General features: G+C 36.9%; 1 protein-coding gene across 5 annotated transcripts in view; it reads right to left on the bottom strand.

Moving 5' to 3' along the window:
- The window catches only part of Rbms3 (RNA binding motif single stranded interacting protein 3), a 765,138-nt gene that overhangs the window by 262,870 nt on the left and 487,136 nt on the right, over positions 1–15,132 (bottom strand). For all 5 annotated transcript variants that reach the window (XM_090351790.1, XM_090351792.1, XM_090351794.1 and 2 more), the window contains exon 5: positions 2,944–3,101. In XM_090351790.1, coding sequence (XP_090207916.1) covers positions 2,944–3,101 — 158 coding nt within the window. The remainder of the gene's footprint in view (positions 1–2,943; positions 3,102–15,132) is intronic.

Here is a 15,132-nt window from a genome sequence, read left to right as displayed (position 1 = left end):
AAAGTGTGTCCAAGGACAGTGCCTATGCCCTGGTTCAAGCCCTAGGACTGGAAAAAAATGTATTTTATGAAATGAACTTGAAAAAAGCAAACAGACACTCTTTAGCTGCCATTGCTGTTTTTTGTTTTTCTTTCCTTTTGTATTGTTTGTTACTTTTTTGTATTTGGATACAAGAAAGGATACATACAAGGTGAAACAAAGGTGAACAAATACAACACTGCTACTCACCAGATACTATGTAGACAATGAACTGGATATCTTACATATGTGATGAAAGGGAAAAATTGGGAGAGAGTGATCGAAGGGGAAAAATGGTTCAAAAACAATTGTACTGGGGCCGGGAATTTCGCTAGTGGTAGAGTGCTTGCCTAGCATACACGAAGACCCAGGTTTGATTCCTCAGTATCACAAATAGAAAAGGCCGGAAGTGATGCTGTGACTAAAGTGTCTGAGTTCTAGCCTGGAGAACCCCAGTGCTCAGGCCCTGAGTTCAAACCCCACGACTGGCAAAAAAAAAAAAAAAAAAGAAAAATCTTAAAAAAAAACAACCAATAATAGTACTGATTTTATCTGATTCATGTAACTGTAACTCCTCTGTATATCAACTACATAAAAACAATAAGGGCAATCAGTCACTGGTGTTTGATATTGGTAATCCTACGATAGCTACTCAGGAAGCTGAGACTCAGAGTACTGCTATTGGACGCCAACTGAGGCAAAAATTAATGATTCTTCATCTCTACAATAAACCAAAAAAAGCAGGCTAGAGAGTCTTGTTCAATGGATAAAACAGCAGCCTAGCAAGCAAGCTGAGAAAGTTTAAGGTCATGAGTACAAAGCTTGGTACTAGCCAATAAATAAATAAATATTAATAATTAATAAATCAATAAATATTATTGTTCCTTAATTCCTAAAAAAGTGGTTGTACATTTCTTCTTTCATGACATCATTGGTCATAATTAAAAATTGATATTTCACTGTGCATTAGTTTGCTCTATAGTTTTTAAAGTTATAATTCCTCTTAACTAAATCCTAAGCAGATATCCAAGATCAGTGTTAAAGAAGCAAATAGCTCATTGTGTTACAATTTGAATTGCAACAAGCTCATTTGTTGTAGTCCTAACTCTTAGTCCCTGAAGACAGGATTTAACTTGGAGATAAAATGTTTAAAGAGGTAATTAAGTTAGAATGAGGCCCCTTACTCAATGTGTCCATTAGAGGAATGGATGGGGATAAAATAACTGTACAGAAGGCTACATGGAGACTCAAAAAGAAGATAGAACCTACAAACAATGAGCGAGCATCACAAAAAACAACCAGGAGTATACCTTCATCACCCATTGACACAGAAAAAATTAAATCTTTGTTATTTAAGCCACAGAAGCTGCACATTTTATTTAGGCAATCCTAGTAAAATATTCCATTGTACAAAACCAAAATGCAAAGAAAATTCCACCAAAACCCAGCACTTAAAAATGTATTCTCTTGATGAATTTGAAATAAATTTGTTTACCAACAGGGATATAAATAAAATTCATTAAAAATTGGATAATAGAATGGGAACAGGCTTATTGTGGGGAAAAACATGACAGTCATTCCAAAGAAGCTTATGTGATCTCTGCCAGAGGGATGATCTCTAACCAGGAGTGGATACATTCACACCATTCATAGATCTGGCTGTCATTCTCTGTCTTGAGTGAAAGTCAACAGTTGTCAATATCCTGAAAACAAATGTCTCATGTATTCATTCAAGCCAGGAGGTTTCTTAAGCTTGTTTATTTTTATTCTAACCATCATTCATGTACTTCACTGGTCTACTATATACAGAATGATATGGAGACTATACAGAACTTCAAGGCATGGTCCATGTCCTTAAGAAAGTCACTGGCCAGTTAATATTGATAATCTGTTTGTTCCCTTCTAAAGTGACTTTGGGGTTCCATGTGAGGATAGAGAATTTCCTGGGCAGGCACATCTGATCCACTGCCCTAACTGCAGGTGACTCCTAATATGCATCTATCCATGCTAATTAAGTCACCGGTAACTCACAGGTTTGCAGAAAGCCAGGCAGGCATGGATTTATTAATTTTCTGTGTCATTGGGCAGTTCCTTTTTCTCTGAGGTTTCTTTAGCTTTGTTTTTCATGGAAGTCCAGTAGATAAAACCATTTTAACTTCATTCCTGGCCAAGATCCGAAATCCTCTTTTGTAAACATTGCCTTAAAGTTGAAATAAAAACAATTTTTTTCTTTCCAAAAAATGAAATACATTTTTCCGATTCTGCCCAAAATAACAAAAAAGACACAGCTAGAGCCTCTTATAGACTAAAACCTCCTTGACCTCTCCTTGTATTTCTGGGAATTTTGGTATCTTCTAACATTATGCTTTTCCAAATCTTTCTTGTCTCACTGAGAAACTATCATCTCTGTTCTTTCCAAGTGAATGCAGAGTGTGTGGGTGTTCTGATCACTACGTAGGATCTTGGAGAATTAATATTCCTGGCTGGAATTAGCTTTGTTCGTTTCTCTCTCTCTCTCTCTCTCTCTCTCTCTCTCTCTCCCCCTCTCTCTCCCTCCCTCTCTCTCTCTCTCTCTCTCTCTCTCTCTCTCTCTCTCTCTCTCTCTCTCTCTCTCTCTCTCTCTCTCTCTCTCTCTCTCTCTCTCAGCAGGGAGAGATCTGGGACCTGAGCATGCATACTGTTAGGAGTTGAGGTTCTTATCCGCAATCCATAGATATATTTTACCAAGTAGGATGTGTTTCTAATTCTATCAGATTCTTTGCCTCAGTAAAGATAGGTGACATGACACATTTGATAAGCTACCTTTATTTCATTTTATTTTGAATATTCTATTGCTTTGGGCTCTAGTATTAGAAAGGAAAAGAGTTTAAAAAGGAGGAGGGAAGAGAGGGTACATACAAGTAATATGGAGAGAAGGAATTTTACCTGGCAAAACCAACGCCTCTGCTGACCCCATTAGCATCTCTAAGGATTCTTGTGGAAATGACATGTCCGAAGGGTTTCAGCATATTCTCAAGTTCCTGCTCATCCATAGAAATGGGGAGGTTTGAGATGTAGAGGTTTGTTGGGTCTTGCTCTTGTTGCTAAGGAAAGGAAAGAGACAAAAGCCCTCAGTGAAATCTTCATGTTGAGAAATATTACACAAATGGAGATAATTCTATTTCAAATGTAATCAAGATTCTTATCTCTAACATACTCTTGAAAAATGCCTTAAGCTAGACATTACATCATGTTTTTTGATTGTTTGTTTTGAGACAGTCTTTTATGCAGACCAGGATAGTCCAGAACTTGCAATGTTCTTGTTTCAGCCTCATGAATGTTGGTATTATAGGTATGCACCACCACACCTGGCAATGACATCTTTTTGATTGTCAGAGGGCTTGAATGCAGGACCTGGGCACTGTCCCAGAGCTTTATCACGCAAAGCTAGCATTGTACCACTTTTAGTGACAGCACTACTTCATTTTCTGGTAGTTAATTGGAGATAAAAGTCTCAAAAAACTTCCTGCCCAGGCTGGTATTGACCACAATCCTCAGATCTCAGCCTCCTGAGTAGCTAGGATTACCAGCATGAGCACTGGGGTCCCAGCTATGACTTCTTTTTACTAAAGTCTCTCTTCCTATACAGAATGTTCGCCACAGAATTAATGGCACCAATGAAAGCCCAGGTTTCTGTCTCATCTTCCTCACAAAGGATGAATAATTTTTTTCTGCAACTAAACAAGACTAAACATAGATGTAGTAGCCTCAACTCTTATCCACCAGTGATCCATCCCAAGTACACTAATGAATGGCATGAAACAGCAAGAGTGCCAAGTGGTACAATTTAAGGCCTTTTCCATCTTAACTAAGCATATATTATGTATTATTTCCCCTTGCAGACTGAGGTGCAGTGACCAAACCAGCATGTACTTGTTTCTCATTTTACGTAATTTCATGAACAGAAGATCATTTGCACCACAAATTTAACCACATTTCTCATATATATATATATATATATATATATATATATTTCTCACATTATGAATCTTTACCCTTACAGTTTCTCTGGGATGCCTGAGTCACCAGCATCTCTATTTTTGCACTTGGAGGACAAAGTTAAGTAGAATCAGAGTTACTGAAAATGAACACTGCCATATGGCAACACTTGACTTGATAGCTGGGCTGGTTATAAAGTAACTAAACAGGAGGGTAGGTTATAGAATGTGGATTCACTGGCCTAAAAGGTATTTCACAGCCATGACAGGTCTGTGCAAGACAGTGTGAGATTTCAACATGCATTGAAATTGAAAAGGCAGCAATTGAAAGCTTATGTATGCATTGCTATGGATTATAGTTATAAACTTACTATGTCATATTTTCAGACTGCTTTAATTACCATGATATAAAAAGTCCCAAAAGATAAAGACATGAATGAAGGGAGATATTACTATATTATTTTCTATTATGTAATCACTATTAGCGTCAAACCACTAATTTTACTATTAATACAACTATAGTTTCCCATGCTTCAGTGAGGTATTCAAAGTGCTTACAATGCATTATTTTATTCAATATTCCAAATAAATATATCCATAATTCATTTATAAAATATAATTTCTAATGTTTACACAGCACACCCTAGAAAATCCAGAGTGGAGTCAGTGCAGGTAGCTCATTCCTGTAATCCTACCTACTCAGGAGGCTGAGATCTAAAGACTGAGGTTTGAAAACCCTCTGGGCAGGGAAGTCCATGAGACTATTTCTTCCAATTAAGCAACAACAATAACAAAAACCCCAGAAGTTGCAGGATGGCACAAGTGTCAGTCCTGAGTAAAAAAGTCAAGCAAGTGTATAAGACTGAGTTCAAGCCCTACTACCAGCACAAAAAATATCTAGGGTAGACAACTGAGCCTGGTGTCAAGGCCCAGAGCTTCACTGCCCTGCAGTTTGCCTTTTACTAGACCAGAGAATCTCTTACACATTTTGGTTCAACATTATCAGAGCTTATGAACTCCACAATTTCTCAGGGATAGCTAGACACATTGAGTATGGGACAAGCAATCTCTATCTGATAGGTCCTCCAGGTTAGACCAAACATGAATTTTTATACCACTTAGGTCCCTATGTCCATCTTTTCTAATTCAGTGGTGACAATGCATTAAAATGAATTGTTTAATAGAATGAGAAACCAAATCACAATTGTTAGCATCATTTGTATATGTAAATATTCTCTGATCGCACAAGAATTAATGTGTGTTGACTTATCTGTATATTACCAAAGTAAAATGCAGCCATCATAAAATGACTAATTGTTAATTTCAAAATAAATCAGACATTTAATGCAAACATTACATTTTCATCAGAACAGCAATCTTTAAATCCAAGGATAAACAAGAGATTAAATTATGGAAGTGGTGCCGTGGCTCAATGTGCTAGCACACTAGCCTGGAGCTGAAGAGCTCAGGGACAGCGCCCAGGCCCAGAGTTCAAGCCCCATAACCAACAAAAATAAAGTTTCAAGGATTTGGCCGGGAGTTTGGCCTAGTGGTTAAAGTGCTTGCCTAGCATGCATGAAGACCCGGGTTCGATTCCTCGGTACCACATACATAGAAAAAAAGCCGGAAGTGGTGCTGAGGCTCAAGTGGTAGAGCTCTAGCCTTGAGAAAGTCCAAGGACAGTGCTCAGGCCCTGAGCTCAAGCCCAGGACTGGCAAAAAAAAAAAAAGCGAGAGAGATTAAATTATAAGAGGAAGGACTTGAAGAGGAATATGATAATAAAAATCTTTTCCAGTGAAGTTATTTTATATCATTAGAAGATTTCCACAATGAAAAAGTATAATAAGTAGGGTTCCAAGTATTTTAGGCCAAGAAAGTATTTTGAAACTCCATTATCTTTCATAGCTCTAAATATTCAGCAAGGTTATAATATTTTTATTAGGCATTGAGATGAATATGACCTGTTACTGTGTTCATTTTCAATGCAACTTACAATTAAAGCATTTTATCCCATGGAAAGTGGCAAAGAATAAACAAAAATCTATCTAGAAAAGACAACAACCACTTTAATATTTTAGGAATAGAGTTTTATGAAGTAAATGCAAAAAAATTTATCATTTCCACACACACAAACACAACTATATATGCTAAAATTACCACCAACAAAAAGCATGATCATGGAAGTAAACAGAAATTTCATATACTTTTCTTAAATTGCTATAAGGTTCTTTTCTCATCTTCCTAAGGCCCCTTTCTTATCATTATTCCTTCCTTCCTTATTTCCTTCCCTTCCTTTATTCCTTTCTCTTTCTATGTCTCTCTCCTTCCCACTGATGGTGAAAACAAAATAAAAAGTAATATTTCCAAAACATAATGACACTTATGCATATAAAACTTTCAATTTAACTATCCATCACTTATTTTTAATCTTTGTATCATTACTGCTTGGAAAATATCGTTAAACTTATTAGATAATTAGGAAATGGGGACATGAAAGATCTGGCCCCAGAACAATCTGATAATTTGTGATAGAATCAGATTTTGCAACCCAGTTCTCGCTTCCAATGGAGTCAAATATTGCTCCCACTCTTAAATATTTGCTTATCAGATCTTAGAAAATTTTGTCTGCCATGTATTGTTTATTAATAAGTTTGCTGTGAGGGCTTAAATAAGCTCATTGAAAAGTTACACCTTTATATTTCAACAATAAGTAAAAAGTCAATGTTACTCCATAAATAGGTTACTAGAAGAACATGGAACAAACGAATATCACTCAATTCTAGTAATATATTGTTTACATAGGTTTTGATACTCTTGATTCCTTCTTTCTTTATTGCAAAGAGGTTCTTAATTAAGAGAAGTGTTACATGCACATTAATATAATAATGTGCTGAGATGTTGTGCTCAAAATGGAAAGAATAAGAACTGATTAAAAATAACTCAAATAGTTTTTATGACCTGATTTATAAGTCCTGTATGCCAGTCCTAGATCCACTATTTTTTCATGGGAAAATGCATCTAGAAATGCTTGCCTGCATAAAAGAAATGCAAATCAAAACTACTCTAAGATTCCATCTCACTCCAGTTAGGATGGCCATGATCAAGAGATCTAGTAACAGATACTGGCAGGGATGTGACCAGGAGGGATCACTAGTACACTGTTGGTGGGAGTGCAAACTCGTTCAACTACTGTAGAAAACAGTATGACAGTTCCTCAAAAGACTAAACATAGAGATCCCCTATGACCCAGCAATTCTACTACTTGGCATTTACCCAATCATCCAGAAACTAGGGCATACTAAATCCACTAGCACAACAATTGATGCTCATTGCAGCACTATTCACCATAGCAAAGATATGGAACCAACCCTGATGCCTCTCAGTTGATGAGTGGATCAACAAGTTGTGGTATTTGTACACAATGGAATTCTATGCTGCTGTCAGAAAGAATGACATTGCCCCATTTGTAAGGAAATGGAAAGACTTAGAAAAAATCCTATTAAGTGAAGTAAGCCAGACTCAAAGGAACATAAGCCCAGCAGTCTCCCTCATTTGTCATAATCAGTAGAAACCTCAGGCTCATCTAGCAAAGATTTACAATAGAACAAAACCTAGATACATAAGACCATATGGGATGAGGCCTAATGAAAGGACCTCCAGGATATAGAAACATAAGCCATATAATGAGTGATTGTTGTCCCTAATGTACTATGTTATCTCTCATCTCTTTTGCTGTCCCTTGGTTATCTCATATTGTTACAGTATTTCACCTTGTTATCTGATATATTGTATATATGCATATTTGGTTATTTGAAATCAGGTAGGGAAGGGAGGAAAACAAGATGAGGGGTGAGGGTGGGGGGAGGGAAATGGGAACAAGACATGAGAAAGGGTATCAATGTATGTGAAATAATGCACCTTCTCTCTGGTGAATATAATTCTTCTATTAATTAAAATAAAAATACATGGAAAAATGAAAGAAATGCTTGCCTAGTCCCTTGAAGAGCTCCTGCAGTAATCATCTCAGAACATATCAACGAATGACAGTACGTAGCACAGATTTGAATATGCTGGAATTTTGAACCAGAAGAGATAGTTGAAGATCCAGATAAATTATATTATTTTTAGTAAATACTAGAGGCACCAGGCACAGAAGTTAGAACCAGAAATCCACTCCCAAAGCAGTTAACTTTCCATTTAGTCAAATGCTAAGCTCTAAGGCCAAAGAGACCTAAACTGTGCACCTGATGGAAAACTACCCTCATCTTTAAAATGGTAGAATTAGGCAGCTCTAGGATAGAGGTGATAAGGTGAAACTTACGAGAAGGAAGGAATTTCTAAAACTTGGCTCTATGTTTTAGGAAGACTCAGAAACACTTCTGTATTTTAAAGTCCATCTTGGCTACACAGAACCATTGCCTAAGGATTGGAAGCTGCTAGCTCATGAGATATATTTCTCCAGCTCAGAAGGAGTAAAGGCAGCAGGTAATAGCAGTCATTATAGGTTTTTAATTCCTACTTCCTCTATGTGGAACAAAAAATGTTTCTCTTCAAACTTTCACCTGGTGAGACTCTCCTTGTTTGAGATGCATTGAGGTGCTTTTGCTGTGCTGATTTCAAGCACCTTTGATTTTGTGTGGTCACTGAGAAGCTGCAGTAACCCCTTAACAATTCTCCAGTGACAGTTCATTCAAATCTTTGAGTCCTTTGAACACACACTCCACTCCTGGTCCTAGATGCTACAGTTTTCCATTTTTCTCTAGGCAGCACTGTACCAGTTTATCTTAATTCAAAACCATTTCCCAAATTCCCAATGTTGAATACATTGCAACTACTCAAAATAATGCACCATAAATATGCAGAGCTTGACACACCAGGGATGGCCTAGCAGACTATTTTCTGAATCCAAATTCAGACAAGGCCAACTCCTTAATTTGTATTCACAGAGACAATAGAAGATTGGATGGAGTGGCTCCTTCATTTGTATGCACAGGAAGAATATGGCTTTGGGCAGTGTTATTTATTAAGTAATTCTGTTCTTTGAAATACATTAGTCTCAAATATGTTATATGACAAGAGAATTAAGCTTAGCACAGAAACAACTTCTGAATACTACCTACATTTATATTTCTATTTCCAATTTTTTTTACACATCAAACTTCTTAAATTGATGGTGATTTTCAAAAAAATGTTGATTTGTGCCCCAAATTGTCTCTTTTTTGGAAGAATTTCTCATGCAAGCAAAAACAATGATATAAAAAACAAAATCAAACAAAACATCTTGAAAATTTTTCCTCAAACTTTAAGCAAGTGGTTTCAAATGAATATAGGGGATATGTTGTCTAATTACATTGCTTAATGAATGTAGGAAAATGTTAAAGATACGGTGATTTAGAAAGGCATACTCAACTACTTAGGAACAGGGTAGACATACAACCAGTTTCCTTTAATAGTAGGTCCAATGGTTTAACAAATCTATGACACTACCTTTCCTTTTAGAATTAAATAACTGGTAAATGGCAGTTTGAGTTCAGTGTAGTCTTAGTCCAAATATCAACATCTCCAAATTCCTTGAATAAATCCCTTTGGGCATTTATCCATTAGTGTGAATTACAGATACAAATAGGATTTTTTTTAAAATTCTCAGCTAGCATTCCACTTAGCCATTTCGGATATAGTTTGTAAATGCCTATTACTACAGTTCATATATCTAGAACATTTTGGCATTCATGCTACTATTCTCCATTTTTATTCTGTTTCTATGTCTTTTTTGTCTGTATAGGAAATTTATGATATATAATTTCATTTTGTCCAAACTCACAAAAAAGTTAGCACTGCTATCATGTACAGAAGGGGAAGTTTTATCATCTGAATTTTACAGATGAGAAGCCTGGTTCTGATTATCACAGAATACATGGTTTATCTGTGAGTATCTTATGTGATAGGTTGACATTTGCTTGAGTATTCTTCTTTCTGGGACTTGATGTTTTCTGTAAATATTGCTCTTGAATCGGTATCATTTGCAGAAAAGGCAATCAATTCAGTATGAAGGAATGATTGTTTCTGAAAGAACTGTCTATTTTAAATACTGTAGCAATTTTAAAATTAAATTTTCTCTCACTCTGAAGAGCTGAATCACAGCAATCCGTGTCAATAAGCAGCAGAGAGTTGGGAAAATCTTCATTCTACTTTATGGAAAGATGCCTTCACTCTGTCACAGTGGTTGCAATGAGATTTTCTCTCCATCAGAGACATGAAGGATACCTTGTTCCTTGGGCCATAGTTGTTTCAAGAAACTACATGTATGTAATACTTAATCTTATGCATCCACTTCACTTGATCTCAGATATTTGGTTCAGATATTATTCAAAATAATTTTATGAGGATGTTTTTGAACGTTGAACATTGAAATGGATAAAGTATGGCAGGTTGTCTTCCCTAATATGAGTGGGAAAATCTTCAATCAAGTTGAAATATACAAGTTGATCTTTCTAGGTCAAACCTCCTATCAAGTAGAAAGAACATCAAAGGAACTCAAGCTTTGGGCCTGGAGTGTGGCCTAATGGTAGAGTGCTTGCCTAGCATGCATGATGCCCTGGGTTCAATTCCTCAGTATCACATACACATAAAAAGCCAGAAGTGACCCTGTGTCCCAACTGACAGAGCACTGTCCTTGAGAAAGCTCAAGGACAGTGCCTAGGCCCTGAGTTCAAGCTCCAGAACTGACAGAAAGAAAGAAGGAAAGGAAGAAAGAGAAAGAAAGAAAGAAAGAAAGAAAGAAAGAAAGAAAGAAAGAAAGAAAAGTTGAGAGAGAGAGAAACTGACACAAGTTCTCGATAACAGTTCCATGCTGTACAGTAAACTGTGAGATAAAGAGAGCTGCATGGATTCTGTTTGTTTGGTTTCTTTGAAAAATCCTTACTAATTTCATGAATTAACTTTGTTAAATTCATAGCTTTAAGAAAATAATGGACACGCATTCAGCTCTGAGTGGAAGTTACATTCACAGTAGGTCCATTCAGGGAAGACAGTCACCTGCCCCTGCCCTGCCCCTATTCCTGGTTAAGTTCCGCCCAGTACTTAAGTTATCTAGGTAAATGGCACACCTGGAGGCAGTCATCTCCCCCTTCTCTGAGGTCACTTCTGGACTGTCCTTGAAACACATCCCTTCAGACCCTGGGTGGGTCTCAGGCTCTAGGGTCACACCTGCATCTCCACACGTGCCCCATACCTTGCCACACATTCTCCCTGCCCCTTCCCTACCTAAGTCCAGGCCAAGCAGCCTCATGCCCACCATGCATGGTGGATCAGAGTTCAGAATAAAGTTCTCGTTCCTGCCTGAATAAGGTATGGTGTTCTCTTCTTATTGGCCTAACTTCATTTTAAACTTATCCTCACTAAGCTAGAAAGACAGCCTATATTACATGAGAGGAACTTGGACTGAAGAGAGTCCAGTAACAAAAACAGAAAAAGAGCAACAAGAAATTAACCTCCAAAAAATCAATAACCCAATTAGTAAATGAGTAAAATGATAAACAACACTTCTCAGATAAAAAGGTACAAATGGTAAATAAGTATATGAAGAAATGTCTCATATCCTTAGCCATAAAATAAATGCAAATCAGAACATTGAAATTTCATCACACTCCAATTTGAATTACCATTATCAAACATACAAGCCATACATGTCAACAAGGAAATAATAGATGATGAGAAAGGAACTCTAATATACTGTTGGTTAGACTGTAAACTAATGCAATCCCTATGGAAGTCAGTACAGAGATTACTCAGAAAAACTAAATGCAATACCACTGTTGGGCATTTATGCACAAGATTGAAAGTCAGGATACATGAAAGACACCTATATAGCCATATTCGTTGAAGCACAATTCACCATAGCCAAGTTCTGGACATAGATCAAGAAAAATGTGATACATATATACATGCATGCATCCAAACAGACAGACATATTCACTCATAAGGAAAAAAATATTATGCCATTTGTAGGGAAATGGACAGGACTGAAGAAAATTATGTTGAGTAAAGAAAATTAGGCTCAGAGAGATAAGGACACATGTGTTCTTTCCTATGTTTAAGTTAGACCTAAATATAATCATTTATGAACATGTATTTTGGCTATATGCTTATATACACAGTCAAACGCACTACAATGTGGCATATGTAAGAATGTGTTTCCACAATGTAACCATTTTGAACAATTAACATACAGCTTAACAAATTACATTTCAAGAAGCTGAACATAACTTTTCTCAGGGCAGGATATAGAGTTTTATTAGAGGAGGGGGGCAAATGGAAATAGAATTAGGGAAGAAGACCATAGACAAATACTGAATGTCCATATGTGAAGCTGGAAGTAACAAAATTGAGGGGATAGATGGGGTTGTAATAGATAGGAGGAGGGAGATTGACATTGATCAAGATGGATGGTATATATAAATTGATATGTTGAATTGAAATGTTTCTATACAACTATTAAATGAAAATTCACAAAGTTAAAAGAAACATTTTCTCTTTTAATGTGGTTAAAAAAGAGGAGAGGAAACAAATACATAAAGAACTACTCAATTATGAGCAAGGCACATGTTTTTCTCATTCTTATTCACTGCTCAGGAAGCATGTTTCATCCAGTTAAATATGAGAGATGGTCAGAACCAAAAACGTCAATCAATGACAAGCCTTCTTACTGTCTATGAACATGAACCCAACAGGACATAGCATAAAGGATTGCTATGCAAACTGCTGCTGCTAGTTTAATGTGATCAGTATATGTCCTGGAAAACTGGGTTGCTTAAATTAGATACATTTAAATATATATAAATATATATATGTACATAAAATAGATTAAAAAGGGCAGGGAGTTTGGCCTAGTGGTAGAGTGCTTGCCTAGCATGCACAAGACCTGGGTTCAATTCTGCAGTACCACATACAAAGAAAAAGCTAGAAGTGGTTCTGTGGCTCAAGTGGTAGAGCTCTAGCTTTGAGAACAACTTAAGGACAGTGCTCAGGCTCCGAGTTCAAGCAAAAAACAACAAAAAAATCAGAGACTATAGTTTTGTATCTAATGCGCTTCTACATTGTTTTGCTTGAGCTACTTTTATTCCTAAATCATCCAATGTGAATTTCACAGAAAAATGGTTCAGTGAAAACCTGTGAATTTCATATCATAGTCTCTTATCTCCAATAAACTGGCTAAAAGCTGTAAGTGGAGCTATGGCTCTGGGAGCAGAGTAGCAGGCATCCTTTAGCAAAATAGCCAAGCGATACCACACAGCCCTGATGTCACTCCCAGAATAAGCACAAAAGTGAAAAAAACAAAAAAAACAAAACCACTCCACCCACCTTTTTCATTCATAACCCTCCAGGAAACATTGGACAGCTATGATATGTAGATAGAATGTGACATTATGAAGTAAGAGAAAGACTAAGTTGAAGACTTGCTTTCACAGCCATTTTGGCGGCTAAGTACTTGAAGGTTTTCCACCCAGCTTCCAAGGTCTAAAGATGAGACAAGCCATCCTTTGAATCGCAGAGAAATCATATCATTTTGATCCAGAAAGGATATGGAAATGTAACATTTTGTTTGGCTGGGAAGTCTCACCTCCCAGATGATGGGTGTGCCTGAATTCCTAGAAACAGGGGCGTGGACTTGGATGATAGTTATCAGACCTGCAGTCCTGTGCCTGGATCTTGGGAGTTTCCTGGGACCCTGCCCCTGGAGCAGGCCTGATTTTAGGGCCAGACTAGTACAGATGCCAAGCCCGGCCTTGTGTGCTGTGCCCTGTCTCTGGTCTCTACTCAGGGCAGCGTGCTAACTCACTTTAGCTCTCCATTAGGGTTGATCTGGGTTGTTGGTACTGTTTTTCTGCTCTTTCTTTCCTCTTCTGCTGTCATGACTCAATTCTCTAACTGCTAAATGTATTCTCTGTGCTGCAGGTCTTTGTGATAATAGTCTGCTTGCAATCAATGGCTTTTTAATAATTCCAATTACTAATCCCAATTCTACCTCTCGATATGTGGCCTCTCCTAGAGTTCCTTTCATTTAGTCTCATCCTATATGACCTATTGTACCTAGTTTTTGAGCTATTGTAATCCTCTGCTAGGAGCGTCCTAGATGTAAACTAACTATTACAAATGAGGGAAACCAATGAGCCTTATGGAAACAAGAGCTTTATCATGAGTGATTGTTCTTCTTAATATACTGTGTTATTTCTCTTCTCTTTCTTGCCCTTATGGTTAATCTCATATTGTTACTGTATCCGAAGTGGTTACCTGATATATTGTATATGCATTTATTTGTTTTTTTGAAATAGGAAAGGGAAGGAGGAAAACAAGATGATTGGGAGGGGGTGGGGAAGGGAAATGGGGACAAAAAGTTGAGAAGGGGTATCAATGTGTGAGAAATAATATACCTACTACCTACTGAATGTAACTGTAAACTCTCTATACATTATCCTGACAATAAAAAAGCAAAACTCATCATCAGTTCATATGCCAGAAAAAATGCATGAAAAGATTGGATAGAATAAAACAGAGGAGACCAGAAAAAAAAATGTTCTCTCTGTAATTCACTGACTGGATTCACCGTACAACAATTACAACCCTGACATTACTCAGTCTTACGATATTAGCTACTTCTTAACATTTCTGAGAAAGTTTCTAGAGCTATAAAAATGGAGATACTAACAAATAGAAGAGAGTTATGATGGGAATTCAGTGATATACTATATTAAAATTTGATTGGAGTGTCAGGGACATAGGAGAAGCTGAGTAACTTATTTTATTTGAATATTTCCTACTACATAAAGAAATGTCAGATATTGTAATAGGATAGCTTCCAAATAAATGAAAGTCAAGTTCATAAAAGAACAATTTCAGGGGCCAGGAGTTTGGCCTAGTGGTAGAGTGCTTGCCTAGCATGCACAAAGACCCGGATTCAATTCCTCGGTACCACATATGTAGCAGAAGTGGTGCTGTGGCTCAAGTGGTAGAGTCCTAACCTTGAGAAAAAAATCCAGGGACAATGCTCAAGCGCTGAGCTCAAGCCCAGGACTGGCAAAAAAAGAAAAAAAATTAAAAAAAGAGAACAATTTCAACTCTTAGAAGTTGTCCCATTGCA

The sequence above is a fragment of the Megascapheus bottae genome, chromosome 18, assembly GCF_031878675.1.
Source record: "Megascapheus bottae isolate mThoBot1 chromosome 18, mThoBot2.hap1, whole genome shotgun sequence".
Classification (NCBI taxonomy): Eukaryota; Metazoa; Chordata; class Mammalia; order Rodentia; family Geomyidae; genus Megascapheus; species Megascapheus bottae.
The sequence above is the reverse complement of the archived record's forward strand: the minus strand, read 5'-3'. Positions and strand labels throughout refer to the sequence as shown.